Below are 20,144 nucleotides of genomic sequence, written 5' to 3' on the forward strand. Positions count from 1 at the left end.
TGAATACAATGCCCCTTTTGGCATGTACCTTTCAAAGCACCTGTAGCAATTGAAGAGATCACAAAGATTCCTCACAAAGAAAATTCAAGGTCTTTAGCAGCTATCCTATATGGATTGGCTGAAATCATTGTCGCTTTATTCTGTTTCATACAGACTACTCTGGTGATCTCTGCCTTGCATATAAGGTGATCTCTGACCCTGTTTTATTGGAAATGCTGCACATCCGCAAGTCAAATGGCACACGTGTTACTCGCTGTAAAGACCTAAACCTGATATGTGACATCAAGAGAACCTGCTGGACGGACAGATTTGTCTACCAGAGGTTACTATGCTTTTGGAATAGACTCCCACTTCACATCAAACAGAGCACCTCATTGGCCCTCTTCAAACACAATCTGGATGATCGGATGGGTAACCATAGGTTCATAGGTTGATAACTAGGCCATCTGCCCCAGGGCACTTATAAGCCCAGCCAGAGTGTGCTTGGCCTTTGCTACCCTTTTAGATTAGCTGACTGTGCCTCTATATAGTAGGTCACAGAAGGTAGCCCTTTTAAGGTTAGTTTACTGTACCTCTGTCAAGCAGGGACACAGAAGAGATCCCAGGGGTAAACTTACGATCTCCCATCCTCTCGTCAAGATTTCTCTTGAAGAGGGTCAGTGAGGGGCTCTGCCTAACATGGATTGGGATTTTGTTCCAGAGTGAGGGGAGCCTCTGGGATATGAATCTGTCCCTCCAGCATGTCCTATTTATTTCTGTGATGAGGTTCAAGTCCCTGGAGCGTGTAGCTCTAAGGGATTTGGATTTCCTGAGGTGAAGCATGTCCATTAATTCTGGGTTGGACATGGCTTTATACGTCAGACACAGATCGCCTCTGAGTAGGCGGTATGCAACTGAGTAGAGCTGGAGTTTCTTTAGCCGAACTGCATAGGGCATCTGTTTGAGCCCCTTGATCCTCTTGGTGAGATACTTTTGGGGTCTTTCCAGTTGCTGAAGGTGTCGGGTAAGGTACATCCCAAACGGGGCATTGTACTCAATTATGGGCCTGTTAAGTGATGAGTAGAGGGGCACAATGACCTCTCTTGATCTAGATGTGAACCATTTCGTGATAAGGTGGGCTATATAGAAGGTCTTTCTAACCACTTTGGCAATGTGATTGTCAAAGGAGAGATTGCTATCTACTTGGGTCCCCAAGTCCCTAATTACTTCTTCCGTACTTAATGGATTACCACCTATGTGGTAATTTGTGGGTACTTTGTTTTTCCCAAAGGGGATGACTATGTACTTTTTGGCACTTAGCTTTAGGCCATGGCTCTGGCACCAGTTATCCATCTCTGTGAGACCCTTTTGGAGGATGCTTGTGTCAGCCGGAGAGTCGATTACAGCACCCAGTTTGCAGTCATCTGCGAACTTGGTCAGCCATAGTCCACCCGTGTTAGCCTGTATCTCGGAGAAATATGTACCAAACAAGAGAGGTCCCAGGACTGAGCCTTGTGGGACACCACTTGTAACTGGTTTAGAGTCTGACATGGCACCTGCTATTCTGACCATGTGGGTTCTATCCCTGAGCCAGTTTGCAACCCATCTTGTGACATAGGGGTTGATATTTAAGCTGGTGAGCTTATTTATGATGCCCGAGTGGGGTATTGTGTCGAAGGCTTTTGCGAGGTTCAGGTAGGCTGTGTGGACTACCTTCTCCATCTGTGGCTTTGGTAACTGTTTCAAAGAAGTCGACCAGGTTAAAGAGGCAAGATCTGCACTTAACGAAGCCGAATTGGGTAGGATCCAGTGTCTGGAGGTTCCGAATGTCTTTGTTTATGATTTCCATGATGATACGCTTCATAGCTTTGCAGACCAGGCTAGTCAGGCTTATAGGGCGATAGTTTCTGGGGTCTGTTGTGGCACCACCTTTGTGGAGTTTGACCACTGTTGCTGTATGCCATTCCTTGGGTACATATCCTGTAGTGAGGCTGAGATTGAACAGTGACTTTATATGAGGGTTTAGTTCTTCTTGGAGCTCGTGTAAGATGCAGCCCGGGACACCGTCTGGTCCCATTGATGCTGTGTTTTTTGCTTTGGAGAGGGCAGCTCTCACCTGTGCATCTGTGATTTCAGGAAGGCATAAATTCAACTCCAGGGTTCCACCTGTCTCCCTCTTGGACAGGGTGAATAGATGCTGATCATGGTAACAAGGGTAAAATTTGGCTAGACTTGTAAGGGCCCTCGGACCATTAGCCTAATAACTTCCTATGATCTTAGGATGTGCAAAAAAGTATGCTTTTCTTCATATTTTTAACATGACCTTACTGTGCAGATGTAGGAATCTGTATATTACCTTGTGAAGGAATTTGCAGAGCTTTATTTCATGTGTGTTACTTCAGCAGTAAGACATGTCAGTGTGTATATGGGTTATTGGGCAAGTTTTGTACTTTTCATGTGAGCATCCAAGTTACAATACAGAATGGTAAGTGAGAAAGCACTTCCATTTTTGCCCTGTTGGAAGAGAAGACATAGGTAAAGGATTTTCCTCATCTAATTTGAATATGATCTCTGAATAATTCCACTTGCCTACAACAAAAACTCTTACAGCCTTACAAACGACTTAAAAATAAAATTGACACTTCATCTCCCTAACACCTACATCAAGGCAGAATTGCTCATTCCTTAAAAAGACTAGTTGATTCCCCCCTCAAATAGCGAGCCCATCATCATCTTGGTTTCCTCTGATTTCAGCTACTTAAGGAAACCTTTTCCTCCAATCTGATCTGACTGGTAGATTTACTGCAAGAGAAAGAATCCACAATCCCAGGTCTAAACCAAGCCATGTTTTAGCCTTACACTGTACCACAAGAAAATAATGCAGCAAACTTAGCTCCTCTGGTCCCAACCCTAAAATCCGGCAATCTGTACATGCCTTCATTTGGGACTCTCCTTATCTGTACTATAGTTAATGTAAGCTGTTAAGCTGTACCTGGTTAAAGAAGTGCAGACCTTATGATTAATGAAATATATAACAAGAAAGTATGCTTTTCCAGTCTACTTGATCCATAGTCCACTCTGAATCTACCATGTAAGCAGTCCTCACAGCCTCCCCTATCACTCTACTCCTGCCTACTCACACATTATCTGCCCCTGAAGCTTCTCACAAACTCCACCCTAAAAGGTAGTTCATTAGCAAAGTCTTATAATCCCTACCTGTTTCCTGGGGTAGGTTACATCCAGAAAGCTTTATTGCAGGCATTAATGTTGAAACTTTGTTTATATTAAAATTTACAATTTACTATCTCTGTAATAAATAGTACTTGACATTTTCCTATATTCCTTAACTGAAACATTGCATTATTAAAGGTGTATCACTATTTATACTTCTGTGCACTTTACAACTGGACTGGGCCCAAAATTGGGCCTCTTGGATCAGTACTCTACCAAGGTTACCAAATTTAAATAAACATCCACCGTCACTGGGATTAATTCATAGTAATTATATGGTCAGTGTTTATTAAAATCTAGCTGTATTTTGTTAGTGTCATTTCAATGCTATCTGATATTGCAAGATTTGTTACAGCTGTACAAAAGCATAACAATGTTGGGGTGAAGGGGGTATCGCCTTGGGTGCAGGCTGTTGGGGGCTGTGATTGCAAACTGTATTTCCTGCATTCCTGTTTCTGCACTGGCATTTCTGAAATTCAGTGGAAGTGAGTTCAGTACATCAGCTTTTTGTGTGGGGTAAGCTGTTTGAAGACAGCTGCTGTTTTAATAAACAACAAAAGTGTTTTTTTTTTTATTTTACTCTTCCACTGAAGATCAGAGGGAATTAATAGGGGGCAAGTAATGTAGGGACTTCTTTGGGGGCTGTTACACACATTTTCCCTGCCCCAGCTCTTTATTGTGTGCCAGTACAATGGAGCTGACATTTTTTTTACTCTTTAGTGTGAGGTGAGCCAGCTGTGGATCTGCAGCCATGTGATATGTTTTGGTCAGTGTTTACAGTAAAGAAAAGGGGTTGTAAGGGTATGGTGGGCTTTCCCCCCTGAAGAAAAGATTAATTTTATCAAATACCCACTCATGGTTTTACCAGTTTTGTGCAGCTGAGGTAGTATCTCTTATACTTTTGAGGTTGTAAATGGATTAGATTTTGATCTAATTCTCTACTGCTGACACCTGAAAAATCAGTCACCCATTTCCAATTTGTTTGTGTGTGTGTATGTGTGTGTAGTGAGAGAGACAGTAAAATGCATTTTCATCTATAATATATGTGATACACACACACACACACACATATATATATATATATATATATATATATATATGTGTGTGTGTGTGTGTGTGTGTGTATGTGTGTGTGTGATATATGTATATATATATATATATATATATATATATATATATATATACATGTGTGTGTGATATATACACACACACACACACACACACACACACATAGTGAAAGAGAATGGTGGGTGGGTATGCAGCTATACACACACACACACACACACACACACACACACACACACACACACACACAGATCTCTCTCTCTCTCTCTCTATACATATATATATATATATATATATATATAGAGAGAGAGAGAGAGAGAGAGACATCTATATAGATAGTGTGTGTGTGTGTGTGTGTGTGTGTGTGTGTGTGTGTGGTGTGTAGCTAACATGGAGAGTTTAAAGAACATACTTTTTCTAATCTGACATACAGATTACAGTCATAAAAACCTGAAGTTGCTTCCAGTGCTAGTGTATTACAGAAATTATTTGAAAATAATGATAAAACAATATGTATGAATGGTAGGGAACAGCACAGTTCTTTTTTTAATGTTTTCTGGTGGGTGAACAAAGAGAACCAGTTCCTGCTGTTATTATTTGTAAAAATATATTGATATGATGTATTAGCAAAAGTAACCTGTACTTCAGTAAAACTTAATTTCACCAAGGACAGCTTCTAAATGTTCATTAAATATTTGCAATTTAATAATGTATGTCACTCATTCTTACTTCTGTTGTTTTAATGCCCCGGATGTAAGCTCAGTAATGCATGCTGATATATTGGCTTTGCCTTGAATAAGAATGTCTGGACAAGGACAGTTTATTTGTTTGTTGACCTTGTAAGTGAGCTGGTCATTTTCTGATTAGTTACATTAAACTACTCACAGGTAGCGTGCATTTCCACCTACTGCTGTGGTGTAGCCTATGGATAAAGAGGGTCAGAAAACAGCTAGTTCACTTATGTGCTCAACAAACAAATTAAATTGTCCATTGATTTTATTTGGTTAAATCTGCAAATAACTACCCCAAGGCAGTATTGCTGCTCTGCTTGTGAAATCACAAGAGATGCCTTACTTGTTTTGTGGCTGTGCTTTAAGTTGGCATATCAAGGTCACAGGCATCTATTGCTTTATTTATCCTAAGTAGTATATTTAGGAATTACTGCGGTGGTGGTGCTGCGGTAGCGTTGTTGCCTCACAGTTAGATGTTGCCCGTTCAATTCTCAGGTAGAGCGTATTCTGTGTGGCGACATGCGTGAACGGGCATTCCTTTATTAAAGGTTGTGCGTTAGGCCTGGCAAGCCAGCACGTAAAACTCTACTGCCAATCATTAGCGGACCGGAGTTCCGCTGTGGCGACGCCTATCCGGGAAAAGCCGAAAGACACAAACGAGTATATTTAGGGAATTGCCCCTCCCAATCAGTTTTATTGCATCTGCATTCATGTTTGTGTATCTTTTGCTTTGCATTAAGGTGGAAGAGATTGTTATTTCTGCGCAGAGAAATGTCCAAGAACGAATTGCAAGGAGAAGAATGAAAGCTGAAGGACAGTCTTCCTGCCACAGTTCTGAAGAAACTGAAAAGAAGCAAGAGGCTGAGGAAAGACAGGAGCTGTTGATGAAACAAAGACCAGAAGAGGTTAGTAGTCAGGAAAGATACAGTTTGTACTAAAACAATGGATGCAAATTTATTTTTTTAATCCAGACCTTTTTTAGTGCTGTGAAAAATGTCATCTGCTCTTCTTTCAGCATTTTTAACTATTGTAGGACTTAAAATAATCTACATGTTAGCTAAGACCAAGGATGCTTTAATATCTGTTTCTCATTTGGATTTGTTTGTGTGCATGATATAGTCTGTATATGTCAGGAAACTGTAGAGACATATTCCATGCGTGTTACTTAAGCAATATGGCATGTTAGGGATATTTTCATATTTTCAAGTGGTATATCAAAATTTATAGTGACATTACTTCATCACAATTTATAAACATTTCCTCAAGACTCTTACTTCATTGAAATGGTGCACTGATTTTTTTTTTGTTACAACTTAGTTATATTTTGTTTGTGATATTTCTTAGCTGTAGGATTTGTTCTAGAAACGTAATTTATCCCCATACAGTAAACTCTCAGTTAACTGGCGCCCATGGAGATTGGTAGATGCCGGATAATTGTAATTTCTTGTTGCTTGAGAGTTACTATTAAAAACAGGCCTGACGAATACTGCACCCTATACTATTTTTTGGTTTGACTTGTTCTCAGATTGGCGGGAGAGGAAATTTATTCCTATCTTCCTTTTTAAAATTCTAAAACTCTAAAAATGTAAGGTATGTTTCTGTGGGGTAAAACAGAAAGTGCAACACATGAAAATTGTACTGTAGTTCTTCAGTATTTTTTGCCAGTTGCTTGAGTTCCTGAGTTAACTGAGAATTTACTGTATTTCATATATTCACAGTTTAACTGTATTTACCTGGGAACGATTGGCTCACTTATCTAGGAAACAAATATATTAATTTATTTGGTTAATTCTTCAAATAAGTATTCCAATGGAGATGTACTGACTAAATTGCAAAGACCTGGGAGCAACTTTAACTTGTTTATTGCATAAAATCTCGGCTGGAATATTAGACCACAAAAATCTAAAAGTGGTTTGTTAAGTGAATTTTGTTCTCATCATTTTTGTTGTATCTGTATTCAGTTTTTTTTGTACATTAAGGTGGAAGAGACTACTAGAGCTGTCACCAGTCATGATACTCATGAAATTTTGATTATGGAAGCGCAAGCTATTGGAATGTCTTTGTCTCTTGCTCCTGAAGAAACTGGAAAGAAGCAAGGTGCAAGGGAAGAGCAGGAGTTGGAGCGTGAACAAAGAGAACCAGTTCCTGCTCAGGTAGGTGTCAGTTTGTACTAACAAAAAAAAAAATACAAATGTTTTACTAACAAATGCCTTGTTAGTACAGTCCACAGTGTGCTTTCAGCAGTTTGCCTAAAGTAAGACGTAATATTCTTTCCATTTGCAAACATATCTTGGATAATAGATTGTTTTACTGTAGTTGTCGCTTGGTCTCATTTGAAGGCACAGTGTAAGATATTTATTGTCTCAAGATGGTGTTTGCACAACTTACTTGTATGGTATGTAACTCATTCAGACCTAAAACGGCAGCTGTTCTGTCCCTGCAGTTCTGGTTGAGTAGGCTAACTCCATTCATTCAAACCACAAAGCAAATGAAAAGCAAGCCTTATGAGTGGTATTTTTAACATAGCTTAAAAGTGCCAAATTCACCACAGTAAGTGTCATATTTAAGAAGTTTAATGGTTGAAATATGTGAACTTAAGTTGTAAGGCAAAAAACAGCTTTATTTGTTAAGTTTAAAAGATTTTTCTCACATTTCGATTTCCTGTGACTCTGACTTCCAGGTATTTACTTTCCAGGCTACCATCAGTTAGGAATCTTAAACATCATTAACTTACTGCTGGCAGATGAGAATAATTTAAGTGATGAAGCATGGCAGTGTGTGTGTTTTTGGGAAGATTTTTGTACTGTGCATGTGGTGTTATCACATAGTATAAGCAAAAGACTTTAGTGTGTGACCAGTGGTTAAAAATAACCAAGAAGTCTGGGACTGACTCAGTGGTATTGTATCATAAATAGTCACTTAAAATCTAGATTTAGTATTTTGTTAGTAACATTTTTTCTTTTAAAGTAGTGTAAGATGTGCCATAGCTATATGGCATGTTTTGTCTAAAGGTTCAGAGCTTAAAGACTCCATTGTATATTAGTGCAGTAATCCATACTCATTTATATAGGATTTAGTCATGAATGGCATGGGGAGTCTTGATTCTTCTATGGCTGACCTGTGAATATTGCTGTTGTAGAAGATGATAAAAATAATCCTTTTGAATGACCTTTTGTAATAATTGTGTTGTATAATAAAGTATCTTTTTATACTGAAATGAGTTAGTGGAGAAATCTAGGAAATGTTCTTCACATGTTGACATCCCTGAATTTGACAAGGTGTACTGCTTACATTGTAAATATGTTTATTTTATTCATTTGTTAATCTGGTACTGATCCAAGGACCCTTTTTGCCATTGTGACATCCCTGTCTGGGCCAGTGATCAAGGAGCCTCAATCCTCACCATTGACACCGGTGCGAGACTCTTCCCTTTGAGAGAAGTAGACACACGCAGTATTTTCAGATGCAGCGCTCTGCACCAAGTACAATTTCCCTTAAGGGCATACAGGGAACATAGTCAGCCTGGGGTCTGGATTTCTTTACATCTGTCTCCCTCTAGGGCCCCAGTAAAGATCCCCACTAGCACAGCTAAAGTGTCCAAGCCAAGTCCTCCAGCATCCTCTCTCTGAAACCAGTGCTTCGTGTCCCTGCTCCAAGTAGCTGACACACACACACACACACACACACACACACACACACACACACACACACACACACACACACACACACACACTATGAGATTTTATTTTCACACACAACACACACCTGGTAAAGGCTGGTACAGATTTACCTGCTGTGCCCCCTTCTGCCCAGACAGTAAGATAGTTATCACTGTCACCAGACATTCCTCGAGCCAGCTACTCTAAGGCCCTTACAAGGGGTATCCAATTATACTGTGTAATATTAATACTAATACAAACGGTAGTCATTGACCTCACAGCAAGACTCCCAGGAGTAGCCCAACAGTGTCACCAGATAAATATAATCATGTTCAAAGGTTAAGTATTTTCTAAAAGGACCAGCCACAATAAAAGTTTTAAATATGTTTAATAATAAATAATAAAAGAACATGAAAATACTGAATATGTATTTGTAGCAAACCACAGTGTTTAAATTTGAGGAAATAATAAAAAATAATACTGATGGACAGACTCAGGCAAATACAGATAAACAGTAATAAACTAATCTTGCTATATGTTCCTAACTGATCTAAAGAAATTACTGATCCTTAATAACTTACTTGGTCAAGGCAAGAAGAAATATGTGAGCAATCTTTCTAGTCAGGCTTCCAAACAAAATACTCAATACTCAGAGATTTAATCACTGTAATATCTAAAAAATGTTATTTCCTGGCAGAATGACCTCATCTGGTCACCTGACTCTAGGTTCCCACACTATCCTTAAGCTGAGAGAAGAATTTAGCATAGACATGTAAAATGCATATCTAAGGCTTTGAAAATGTTCATGTCAGGCCTGAAGCCAAGAAAGAATCAAAGCACTTCCCCTCTTTTTACTGAAGTAATAAACAATGGCTTCTTCCAGACCTACTGTCTGTAGTCTTGTTCATCACTGTGGGATGCCATTTTAATGATTTAAAAGTTCGTTTGCATTTCCCTTATTTTTTTTAAAGTAAGCTAGCTGGTTAACCTTTGCTCTGTCATTGTTCCCTGTTATGGTATATATATTTAATCAGTTACTACCAACATGTATATGTCCTTTCTATCCAGCAGGTCTAACTGTTAATACATTTTTCAACACTAGCAACTCTACAAATACATTTTGATATTCAATTGCCATACAGTTCTTATACATTTGTAACATAAGTATATGTACATGTCAGTTTGGTTTTCAAAAACCATAACGTTCTAATACTTTTGTGATAAAAGCATCAGTAGGTGTGTACTAGGCCAATTGCCCTGGAGCCTTTACAAGCCTAGCCCACAGAAGTGCCCTGGCATCATGCCACAGTTAGATCCCGGTGCCTGTATCAAGTAGAGCCACTGAAGTAATCTCCAGGATGAACTTTGTATTTCCCATCCAGTCATCAGGATTTCTTTTGAAAAGGGCCAGTGAGGTGCTCTGCTTGACATGTATGGGAAGTCTATTCCACACCATGAGCAGTCTCTGGGTTATGAACCTGTCCCTCCAGCATGTTCTGTTGATTGTGGTAATGAGGTTGAGGTCCCTGGAGTGTGTGGTGAAGAGGGATTGGGATTTCTTTATGTGTAAAATTTCTAACTGGGCTGGGTCAGACATGGCTTTGTAAGTCAAACTGAGATTGTCTCTTAACAGATGATATGAGACAGAGAAAAACTGGCAGTTTTTGAGTCTATCAATGTAGGGAGGTACTTTTTTGGCCTTTCCAGCTGTTGCAGGTGTTTAGTGAGGTACATGCCAAATGGGGCATTATATTCGATGATTGGTCTAATGAAGGAAGAGTAGAGAGAGGTGATGACCTCTTTCGTCCTGGATGCAAAACCCTTGGTAATGAGATGTGCCACATAGAAGGACTTTCTGACCACAGTGGCAATGTGGTGGTCGAAGTAGAGTTTGCTGTCGACGTATATCCCCAGATCTCTTATAACACCTTCAGTGTTCAGTGGGCTACCATCAGTGTGGTAATTAGTGGGAACTGAGTTTTTCCTAAAGGGAACGATGACGCATTTTTTGGCATTAAGCTTAAGGCGATGGTTTCGACACCAGTCGTTGGTCTCAGTGAGGCCTTTCTGTAGAATGTCTACATCAGTTGGGGAGTTAATAATGGCTCCCAGCTTACAATTGTTGGTGAACTTGGTCAGCCAGAGTCCTTCTGAGAAGCAGATAACAAACAGGAGAGGACCCAGGTCCGATCCCTGTGTGACTCCACTCATGACTGGTCGGCAGTCGGACTTGGAGTCTGCTACTTTCACACTGTGGTTTCTATCTGTGAGCCAATTTCCAGCCCACCTAGTGATATATGGGTTGATGCCTAGTTTGGTGAGTCTATCAATAATTCCTGAGTAGAGAATGATATCAAAGGCCTTGGCCATATCGAGGTAGGCTGTATAAACTGCCTTGCCCTCATCTGCAGCTCTGGTGACTGACTCAAAGACGTCAACTAGTTTGAGCAGGCATGATCTACCCTTCACAAAACCAAATTGTGTGGGATCCAGAGTTTGGAGATTCCCTATATCCTTGTTAATTAGGTCCATGATGATGCACCCCATAGCCTTACATATCAGACTCATCAGGCTAATGGGCTGATAATTCCCAGGGTCTGTAGTTGCTCCCCCTTTATGGAGAGAGATGACTATAGCAGTGTGCCATTCTGTAGGGACAAAGCCTGAGGTGAGGTTGTGATTGAACAGGGTACACAGGTGTGGTGCCAGTTCACTTTGTAGTTCGTGTAGAACACAGCCAGGGATATTGTCGGTTCCAATGGAAGCTGTATTCTTGGCCTTGGACAATGCAGCTTTAACCTGTGCTGCAGTAATGCTGGGTGTCAGGCATTCTTCCTGTATTGTTATTGGTCCTTTGGGGGGGGGGAGAGGGGTAATGTTGGCACTGAATCTGTCGACCAGTATGTTGGCAATATCTGTTGGCTCAGTATAGGAGGTACCATTGTGCAGTAACTCAGAGCAAATCTGGGTGTTGCCGTGGAAATTCTTGATATAACTGTAGAAGGCTTTGTGATTGTTTTTAGTGTCGGCCGCAATTCTGCCTTCATAGCTAGCTTTAGAGGTTTTGATGAGGGATCTTAACTTTTTGTTGAGGCTAATAAGGGAGTTTTTCCAGTCTTGGGACTTCACCTTTTTCTGCAACAGTTTCTTCCTTCTGTTGTAGAATTTGTTAATGGCAGGGTACCACCAGATTGGCTTTCTTTTTTTGGAGGAGAGCATCTTGGTTCTGTTGGGTATAGCTAGATCCATGCATTTATGTATGAGTTCGTACAGTGCATTGGTGTATAATTCGGTGGTCATGCACCTATTTTCTATTTGCATGGGTGCCGTGAAGTTAGCCACCACTGTTTTTAGGAGACCAAAGTCAGCTTTGGAGAAGTTTTTCATGGTGGTTACCTTTGGTGGGGGTGTGGGTGAGATGTGGATTTCCATGGTAATTAGTCTGTGGTCGGATCTAACCATGGAGGAATTGACTACTGGTGTTAAGCAATGGTTTCCCGTGTTAGTAATAACCATGTCAAGGATGTTGCTTCCTCTATTAGGGGTAAGAATGAGCTGGTCCAGTGCATTGGAATTAATGAATTTCAGGAAGTGTTGGGCAAGTGTATTGGTGCATGAGTAGTTTTCCCAGTTGATGGAGGGGTGGTTGAAGTCACCCAGTATGAGAGTGTTGGGTTGGACCCTAATAGTTTCCAGGGTGCTTAGAAATGTGGAATGATAGTCTAGGGACATGGTTGGGGACCTATAGCAGGCTATGACTTAAATCGCCATCTTACCCACTGTTAGTTGTACCTGAAGTATCTCTGATGCATTATGCTGGGCTATTAGTCTGGAGGTATGCATATCCTTTATTAATATGGAGATGCCACTGCCTTTGGAGCTTCGGTCCATTTTCTGGGGCCAACACATGTGGAATGAGGTATGGCCTAGTAGTGCAGGGGTGTTTTCTGCTGCTTTAAACCAGGTCTCCGTTACAGCACAAATGTCAATGTTCTCCATTTTGAGGAGTGCTTCGAGTGAGTGCATCTTGAGATTCAGACTTCTAGCATTGAGCAGCATGACCCTCAGATTGTATTTATTTATAGCTGTTATGGTGGTATTTTGGTCTTTGGAACACCGCCTAAAAAAGGCACTATAGGGGTGGCAAGAGCGTTAGCCAGTATCTGGAAACACAGGGGTGACAGATGCAGGCCATCTCTGACAAAGCATCGAGGTCTGTCAGTCATGTCATCCCAAACAGACAGATACTGGATCCCCTTAGAATGACACCAGAAACTTAGCCAATTGTTGAAGTCAATCATTTTCTGCTTGTACCGAGGTATTCTGGGTGATGGTAGGATGCTCCTCAGAGCTAGGGTCATACCTGCCTGGGCCACATAATCCAAGAGCTCCTCCGTGTCTCTTTTCATGTAGTCCAGGGAGGTACGTCTCAGGTCATTCACACCAACATGGACAATGACAGAGTCATACTTGTACTTGTTGTGGAGTGACCTGAGTGAGTGTGTCATGTGTCGGATATTGGCACCCAACAGACAGCTGACTGTTACCTTCTTCTTATTCAGTCTAGTGAGTGGGACATCAGTGTGGCTCACTATCAAGTCACCTATGATTAGTGTATTGGGCAAGCTGTTTTGCCTTAGAGGCTTAGGTTGAGGGGCACACTGTGTAGGCAAGCTATGTGCCTTGTGATTTGTGCTGTGTTGTGGTGGTCGATTGCATTTCTGATTTGGAGGTCTCTGCTGTTTGGGTAGATTTCTACTGAGAGCCTCCACGAAGGTGGTTGTGTGGTTTGTGTTTTTATGTGAGACCTGTGATGGTGGTTGTTCTGAAGGGCAATGTGTTCCATGTGCTGTGGTGCAGGTGTTGAACTTCTCCTGTTGACCAGCTCTTCTGGTCTTGGCTGGAGAGTGCATGACTTCCAGTTTGTATATATAAGTGCACCTCTCACTAGTCTGAGTGTTGGGAGGTAAGAGGAGAGGGTTGTCTGTGTACATATGGCAGTTGCTACACTGCCTCAGAATGCCCAAGTTCACCAGGTTAATAGGAGAAAGCACAGGGAACTGACCTTTAGACATGCCAAGATGGATGGTCATTATTAAAAAGTACTGGATCTGTTTCCTTATAGGACGTTTAGTGCTGTTAGCACTTATGTGTGCTACAATAATTGCTACAAGAAACCAGATGAAGTGCTAGGCGAATGCAAGAGAGAACAGAACTAGCAAGATCTAAGAGAAAAATTGAAGAGCAGAATTTCTGGCACCAGTAATAGTTTACTCTAGCTTAGTGGCGCTGCACGGTGTGCAAACCTGTGCAAACACAGGCTTATAAAGCAGAAAGTTGAAAGGAAGCTAGAAACCACTCTTCTTGTGGTAGATTGACTACCTAGTACTTACCACTACCACGGATAAGCTGAGAGGCTTCCCTCACACAGAAAAGTCTGGGGAACTCAGAAACTACAACAGAGTTCTGAATACAGCATATCTGTCCCTGGACTACTCTAGTAACAGGAAAGGCAGAAAAAGAAGCTAGAACTTTTTTTTTTTAAATATAACAGTAGCAAATGAGCAAACTGATTTAAACAAACTAACCAATTAACCAATAAAAAAACTCAAAACTGAGCCCTGTTCCAGCAGTCTTGAATCAGACAAGCGCCAGCTGCACACTCTTGCCACTAGGGTGCAGGGGAACCTTCTCCAAAAAAGATGACCTGGATTAGTGCTCAAGTTATATAAACAAAGCTAGATTCAGCAGGTCTGAATCTAGTCTATGCTACAGCAAACAAAGGCGCATCAATTTCAGAAAGAAACCATTCAAATAAGCAGGCACAAGAAGCCTTTAAAATTCCCAGCTCAGAAGGGCAGAATCTACCCTTTCCTCCCACGAGAGTGCAGACCACAAACCTTCTTAATGTAAAACAACTGGCCTGAAGCCCAAGTGCTTAAACAAAAAGGCTTAGAATAACAGTTACAATTTAATCAGGCTACTAATAAGCAGTAATAAATGCAGCAGAATAAATGCAATTGAGTACTTTTAAGAATAGGCAGCAAAAACAAAATAAAGTAAAGTAGGAAGAAACAAATACAGTAAAAGTAGATTAATAAAGTGGAATGTTTTTTAATATAACAGTAGCAAACGTGCAAACTGATTTAAACAAATTAACCAATTAAAAAGAAAGAAAACTGAGCCGCATTCTAGCAGTCTTCAATCAGACAAGTTCTAACTGTGCACTCCTGCCACTAGGGTTCAAGGGAACCTTCTCCAAAAAAAGATGTCCAGATTAATGCTCAGGTTATACAAACAAAGCTAGATTCAGCAGGTCTGAATCTAGTCTATGCTACAGCAAACAAGGCTCACCAATTTCAGAAAGAAACAGTTCAAATAAGCAGGCACAATAAGCCGTTAACCAGAAATTCCCAACTCAGAAGGGCAGAATCTACCCTCTCCTCCCACAAGAGTGCAGACCACAAATCTTCTTTAATGGAAAATAACTGGCCTGAAACCCAAGTGCTTAAACCAGAACTAAGACACTTTTAGAATAACAGACACTAAGCCTTCAATCAACAACTCCCAACGTAGAAGGATGTAAGCTACTTGTCCTGCCACAAGAGTGCAGACCACAAACCTTCTTAATGTAAAACAACTGGTCTGAAACCCAAGTGCTTAAACCAAAAGGATTAGAATAACAGTTAAAATTTAATCAGGCTACTAACAAGCAGTAATAAATACAGCAGAATAAATGCAATTGAGTACTTTTAAGAACAGACAGCAAAAACAAAATAAAGTAATAAAGTAGGAAGAAACACAAATACAGTAAAATCAGATGAATAAAGTGCAATATATATATATATATATATATATATATATATATATATATATATATATATATATATATATATATATATATATATACTTTTTACTACATTATCATTTCTGAAGAAGTCCTAATGATCAATAAAAGATGAAAGCGCTCAAACATCAGTTCAGCCTATGAGTGTTTTTTGTTTCTCCGTTTAACAACTAAAAGTTCTTTAGTCATTCATATATATATATATATATATATATATATATATATATATATATATATAGCAAATGAGCAAACTGATTTAAACAAATTACCCAATTAACCAATAAAAAAGCTAAAAACGGAGCCCTGTTCCAGCAGTCTTCAATCAGACAAGTTCTAACTGCACACTCTTGCCACTAGGGTGCAGGGGAACCTTCTCCAAAAAAAGGTGGCCTGGATTAGTGCTCAAGTTATACAAACAAAGCTAGATTCAGCAGGTCTGAATGTAGTCTATGCTACATAAAAATAGGCGCACCAATTTTAGAAAGAAACAGTTCAAATAAGCAGGCATAATAAGCATTTAAACAGAAATTCCCAGCTCAGAAGGGCAGAATCTACCCTTTTCTCCCACAAGAGGCAGACCACAAACCTTCTTAATGTAAAATAACTGGCCTGAAGCCCAAGTACTTTAACCAGAACTAATACACTTTTAGAATAACAGACACTAATCCTTCAATTAATAGCTCCCAACTTAGAAGGATGTAAGCTATTTGTCCTGCTGCAACAGTACAGACCACAAACCTTCTTAATGTAAAACAACTGGTCTGAAGCCCAAGTGCTTAAACCAAAAGGCTTAGAATAACAGTTATAATTTAATCAGGCTACTAACAAGCAGTAATAAATGTAGCAGAATAAATGCAATTGAGTATTTTTAAGAACAGGCAGCAAAAGCAAAATAAAGTAATAAAGTGGGAAGAAACACAAATACAATAAAAGCAGATGAATAAAGTGCATTTTTTTTGGTTAAGTGGGAAAGGATGAAACACAATACTTTTAAGGTTGATAAACTAAGGGGGGTGGGCCTTCCCAAATGATCAGTTTCAGTTTGATATTTAAATGCCATACAGTTCCAATACAATTGTAACACAAGCATTTTGTACACATCAATTTGATATTCAAAGGATATCATTTTCTACAAAACTCCAGCTAGCTGTGCTGGCACTAGCCCATATCATCACAGCCATGACAATGACCCTGCTTGAAAAACTGCAATAATACAGAGTAAAAACAAAATATATAGCTTTGCAGTGCAATCATGAACATAAAGTACTGTATGTATAAAAATATAGAAATGCACCCCATTAAATTATCTGATGATGGCAGTGCCAATACAATGTATATATACAGTGTCAGTATGTTGAACAGCATTTGAAACATAATTTGAGAACAATTTTACAAGTACCAGCTCTTCAGAGAAGACACAGATGCAGTCAAATTCTGTTTAGCACTTTTATTCTTTTTTAATAATCCACACAAGAACTTCATCAGCATCTGCCCAACAATTTTAAAAATGGTGCCAAAACAATCATGTGGTATACAAATAACCAGTCAATGCCTGTCCTTAGGTAATAGTTGGTTAAAAAAGTGCCTGCACCAAAATACATTGTATCAGGTTTAAGACAGAATGTTTTCTATTTAACACTTTTATGCTGGCATGAAACATTTAATATTAATATGATCACTGAGTCCAGGGTATTTGTCAGCTCTTAACCTAATCTGCCAGCAAGATTCTCGGCACTCAAGCCCTACCTTATAATTCCCTGAAAATGCCTCCACACTGACAGCTTCCAGTATGCTAAAAGTGTATTTGTCAAAATGAGAACAATTCAATGAATATTTTGCTAAATTATTATTTTGATCTTTATTTTTGATAGCTAAATTATGCTTGTAAATTCTGCTGGCAAATTTTCTGAACGTTTTTCGTACAAAAAACAAGGACATGTTTCACATTGGCATTAGAAACCTTGAAGAATGAGTTACAGCCAAATCTTCCAAGACACCAAAAGGATAAGGCAATAGCTTGGATGTAAGTGCAAGAGGTTTGGGTCTACTTTATCCTCTTGAAAACCAAATCGCCTGAATCTGAAAACCCCGACATATACAGACTGAACGCTAACTAACCCGAAATGCGAATATCCCGAAACCGGAAATATTGAATCAGGTAAGTTTTCCAGGATCCCAGTCTACTGATGTGAACATAGGACACTTTTACTTCAGCGTAGAACATAAATGTACTTCTGTTTTCACACACTATAAACATTTTGGTAAGGTTAGGCAAAGTTTGTAATATAAATTTTATTACAGACTTTACCTAATCTTACAAAAATGTTTATAGTGTGTGAAAAGAGAAGTGCGTTTATGTTTTCCGTACTTCTCTTTTCAGACAGTATAAACAGTTTTGTAAGGTTAGGTAAAGTTTGTAATATAAATTTATATTACAAACTTTACCTAACCTTACCAAAATGTTTATAGTGTGTGAAAAGAGAAGTACGTTTACGTTTTACTCTGAAGGACAAGTGTCCTATGTTTAAGCGAGTACACTGGTGTTAGGGATCCTGGAAAACTTACCTGATTCAATATTTCCAGTTTTGGGATATTTGCGTTTCGGGTTAGTTAGCATTCAGTGTGTATGTGTCGGGGTTTTTGGATTCGGGCAATTTGGTTTTCAAGAGGATAAAGTAGACCCAGGTTTGGGTCAAGAAATGCCAACTTCTTCTTCTTCTTTCGGCTTTTTCCTGGTTAGGGGTCACCACGGCAGATCACCTGTCCGCTTATGATTGGCAGTGGAGTTTTACTGTGTCAAGTTTCCAGCCCAGCACCCAACCTTCCACGGAAGGCACACACAGACACTCACACCTAGGGCCAATTTAGAGTGTCCAATCCACCTACAGCATGTCTTTGGGATGTGGGAGGAAACCTGAGCAACCGGAGGAAACCCACGCGACCACAGGGAGGACATGCAGACTCTGCACAGAAGACACCTCAGCCAAGGATCGAACCAGAGAACCTCTTGCTGTGAGGTGGCAACACTAACCGCTGCACCACCATAGCCGCTCGGTTCAAGAAATGCCAACAATGCTCCCAAAAAATGTCCATTATTGATGGGCACAGTGTGTGTGTGTGTGTGTGTGTGTGTGTGTGTGTGTGTGTGTGTGTGTGTGTGTGTGTGTGTGTGTACTGCTTAGGTGCTATTCACTTGCAGGAATCTACCAGTTTTTGTCACTCCTACAGCTTTTGAGTGTAATATGTGAGGAAAACTAACTGATTTTAGAAGGTTTAATAAAGCCTTCTTTTGATGAGGCTTTACAATCTACTCCTACATCTAGTGACAAGTCCAAGAGACGTTCCTCTTTATCTTCTTCCTCGGCTCATTCAGACCCTCCAAAGAAAATACCTAAGTTGACTAAGAAATTTATCTCCTTGGCTCCACCACCTTCCCTCTTTGGTTCCAAAGACTTCAGAACTGATAGAGACTACTTCTCAGAGACGGTCCATGGAATTCGAACCGGTTTCTCCAAATTTGAGATCCCCTTTCTGCAAAGGTCTCAATCCCGTACTCTTTCATCCAGGTCCTCTAGGAGCTTATCTGTTGAAGTCACTGGTGCTGGCAAAATTATTCTTGACTCCGACCCCACTGGTCTCGGCCCCACCCAAGATGACTACATCCACTATTCCTCCTCCGAGCCAAGCTGGATCTTTGGAGCTGGAATGCCAGATACCTCCTGTGGTAGACCCTTCAGTCCCGAGACCCCTTCAGGATTCTTCGGAACTGTTGCCTGCTCTGACACTTTTGGCGCCATCTGGAGTGTCTAGGAGCCATAGTTCTCCGGTCGGCTCCAGGGGGAGTCTTGGACCTGAGTCTCTTCAGTTCCTAGTCTGGACCCTGACTGTTCGGCGTGGGTAAGCTCAGCTCCTACATTGGCCTACGAGCCAATCTCCTTGGTGGCGGGAATTTACTCTGCTTCCTCGGAACCAGGAGTGTCCTTGTAGCAGGGGGGATTGGCCTTCAAGGTGATGAGGAGTGTACTGTCCCCTCCTGCAGCTGTACTCAGGGATACTGGCATTCGTCCCCCTCAGGTGCTGGCATCTGCTTTGGCACCATCCTGTCCACAAGGCAGCAGAGATTCAGGGCCTCAGGAAGCCCCATTAAGCAAGCCCCACTCTTACGAGACCTCCCCAGACTACCCATCTGAGGAGCCACCTAAGAAGAGGACATGCAAGAGGAAGCATGTAGACTCCCCTGATGAGTCCATCACTTCTGACATTGACCTCGAGGAAGCAGAAGGGCCCCAATGGTCGCCCTCTGAAGATATCTCTTTCTCAGATATCCTAGAGATCTTAAAACAGGGAGGCAGCTGGAACCCCATCAACCCTTCTGATGAGGAGTCGGTGTACCTGAAGGCCTTTGGATCTCAACCTTCAGCCTCCAGGGTTTCTCCAGCTTTCAATGAGCTTATGGATTTGGTTAGTCAAAAAGCATGGGTTGCACCTGACACTATGGAGCCGGTCCGTAGGAAGCCAAATAAGTTCTTGTCAGCTGCTTTGGATAAGGAATTTCTCTCTAAAGGCATACCTGTAAATGCTATGGCGGTGATGGCAGACACCAAAAAGGAACTCACTGAGATGTCCTCATCT

General features: G+C 40.6%; 1 protein-coding gene across 1 annotated transcript in view; it reads left to right on the forward strand.

Annotated features, from left to right (window-relative positions):
- The window catches only part of LOC122792418 (trichohyalin-like), a 261,589-nt gene that overhangs the window by 108,605 nt on the left and 132,840 nt on the right, over positions 1-20,144 (forward strand). Inside the window, exons 11-12 of the mRNA XM_044060207.1 lie at positions 5,747-5,911; positions 6,986-7,159. Coding sequence (XP_043916142.1) covers positions 5,747-5,911; positions 6,986-7,159 — 339 coding nt within the window. The remainder of the gene's footprint in view (positions 1-5,746; positions 5,912-6,985; positions 7,160-20,144) is intronic.

The sequence above is a fragment of the Protopterus annectens genome, chromosome 1.part2, assembly GCF_019279795.1.
Source record: "Protopterus annectens isolate FY-2018-M chromosome 1.part2, PAN1.0, whole genome shotgun sequence".
Classification (NCBI taxonomy): Eukaryota; Metazoa; Chordata; order Ceratodontiformes; family Protopteridae; genus Protopterus; species Protopterus annectens.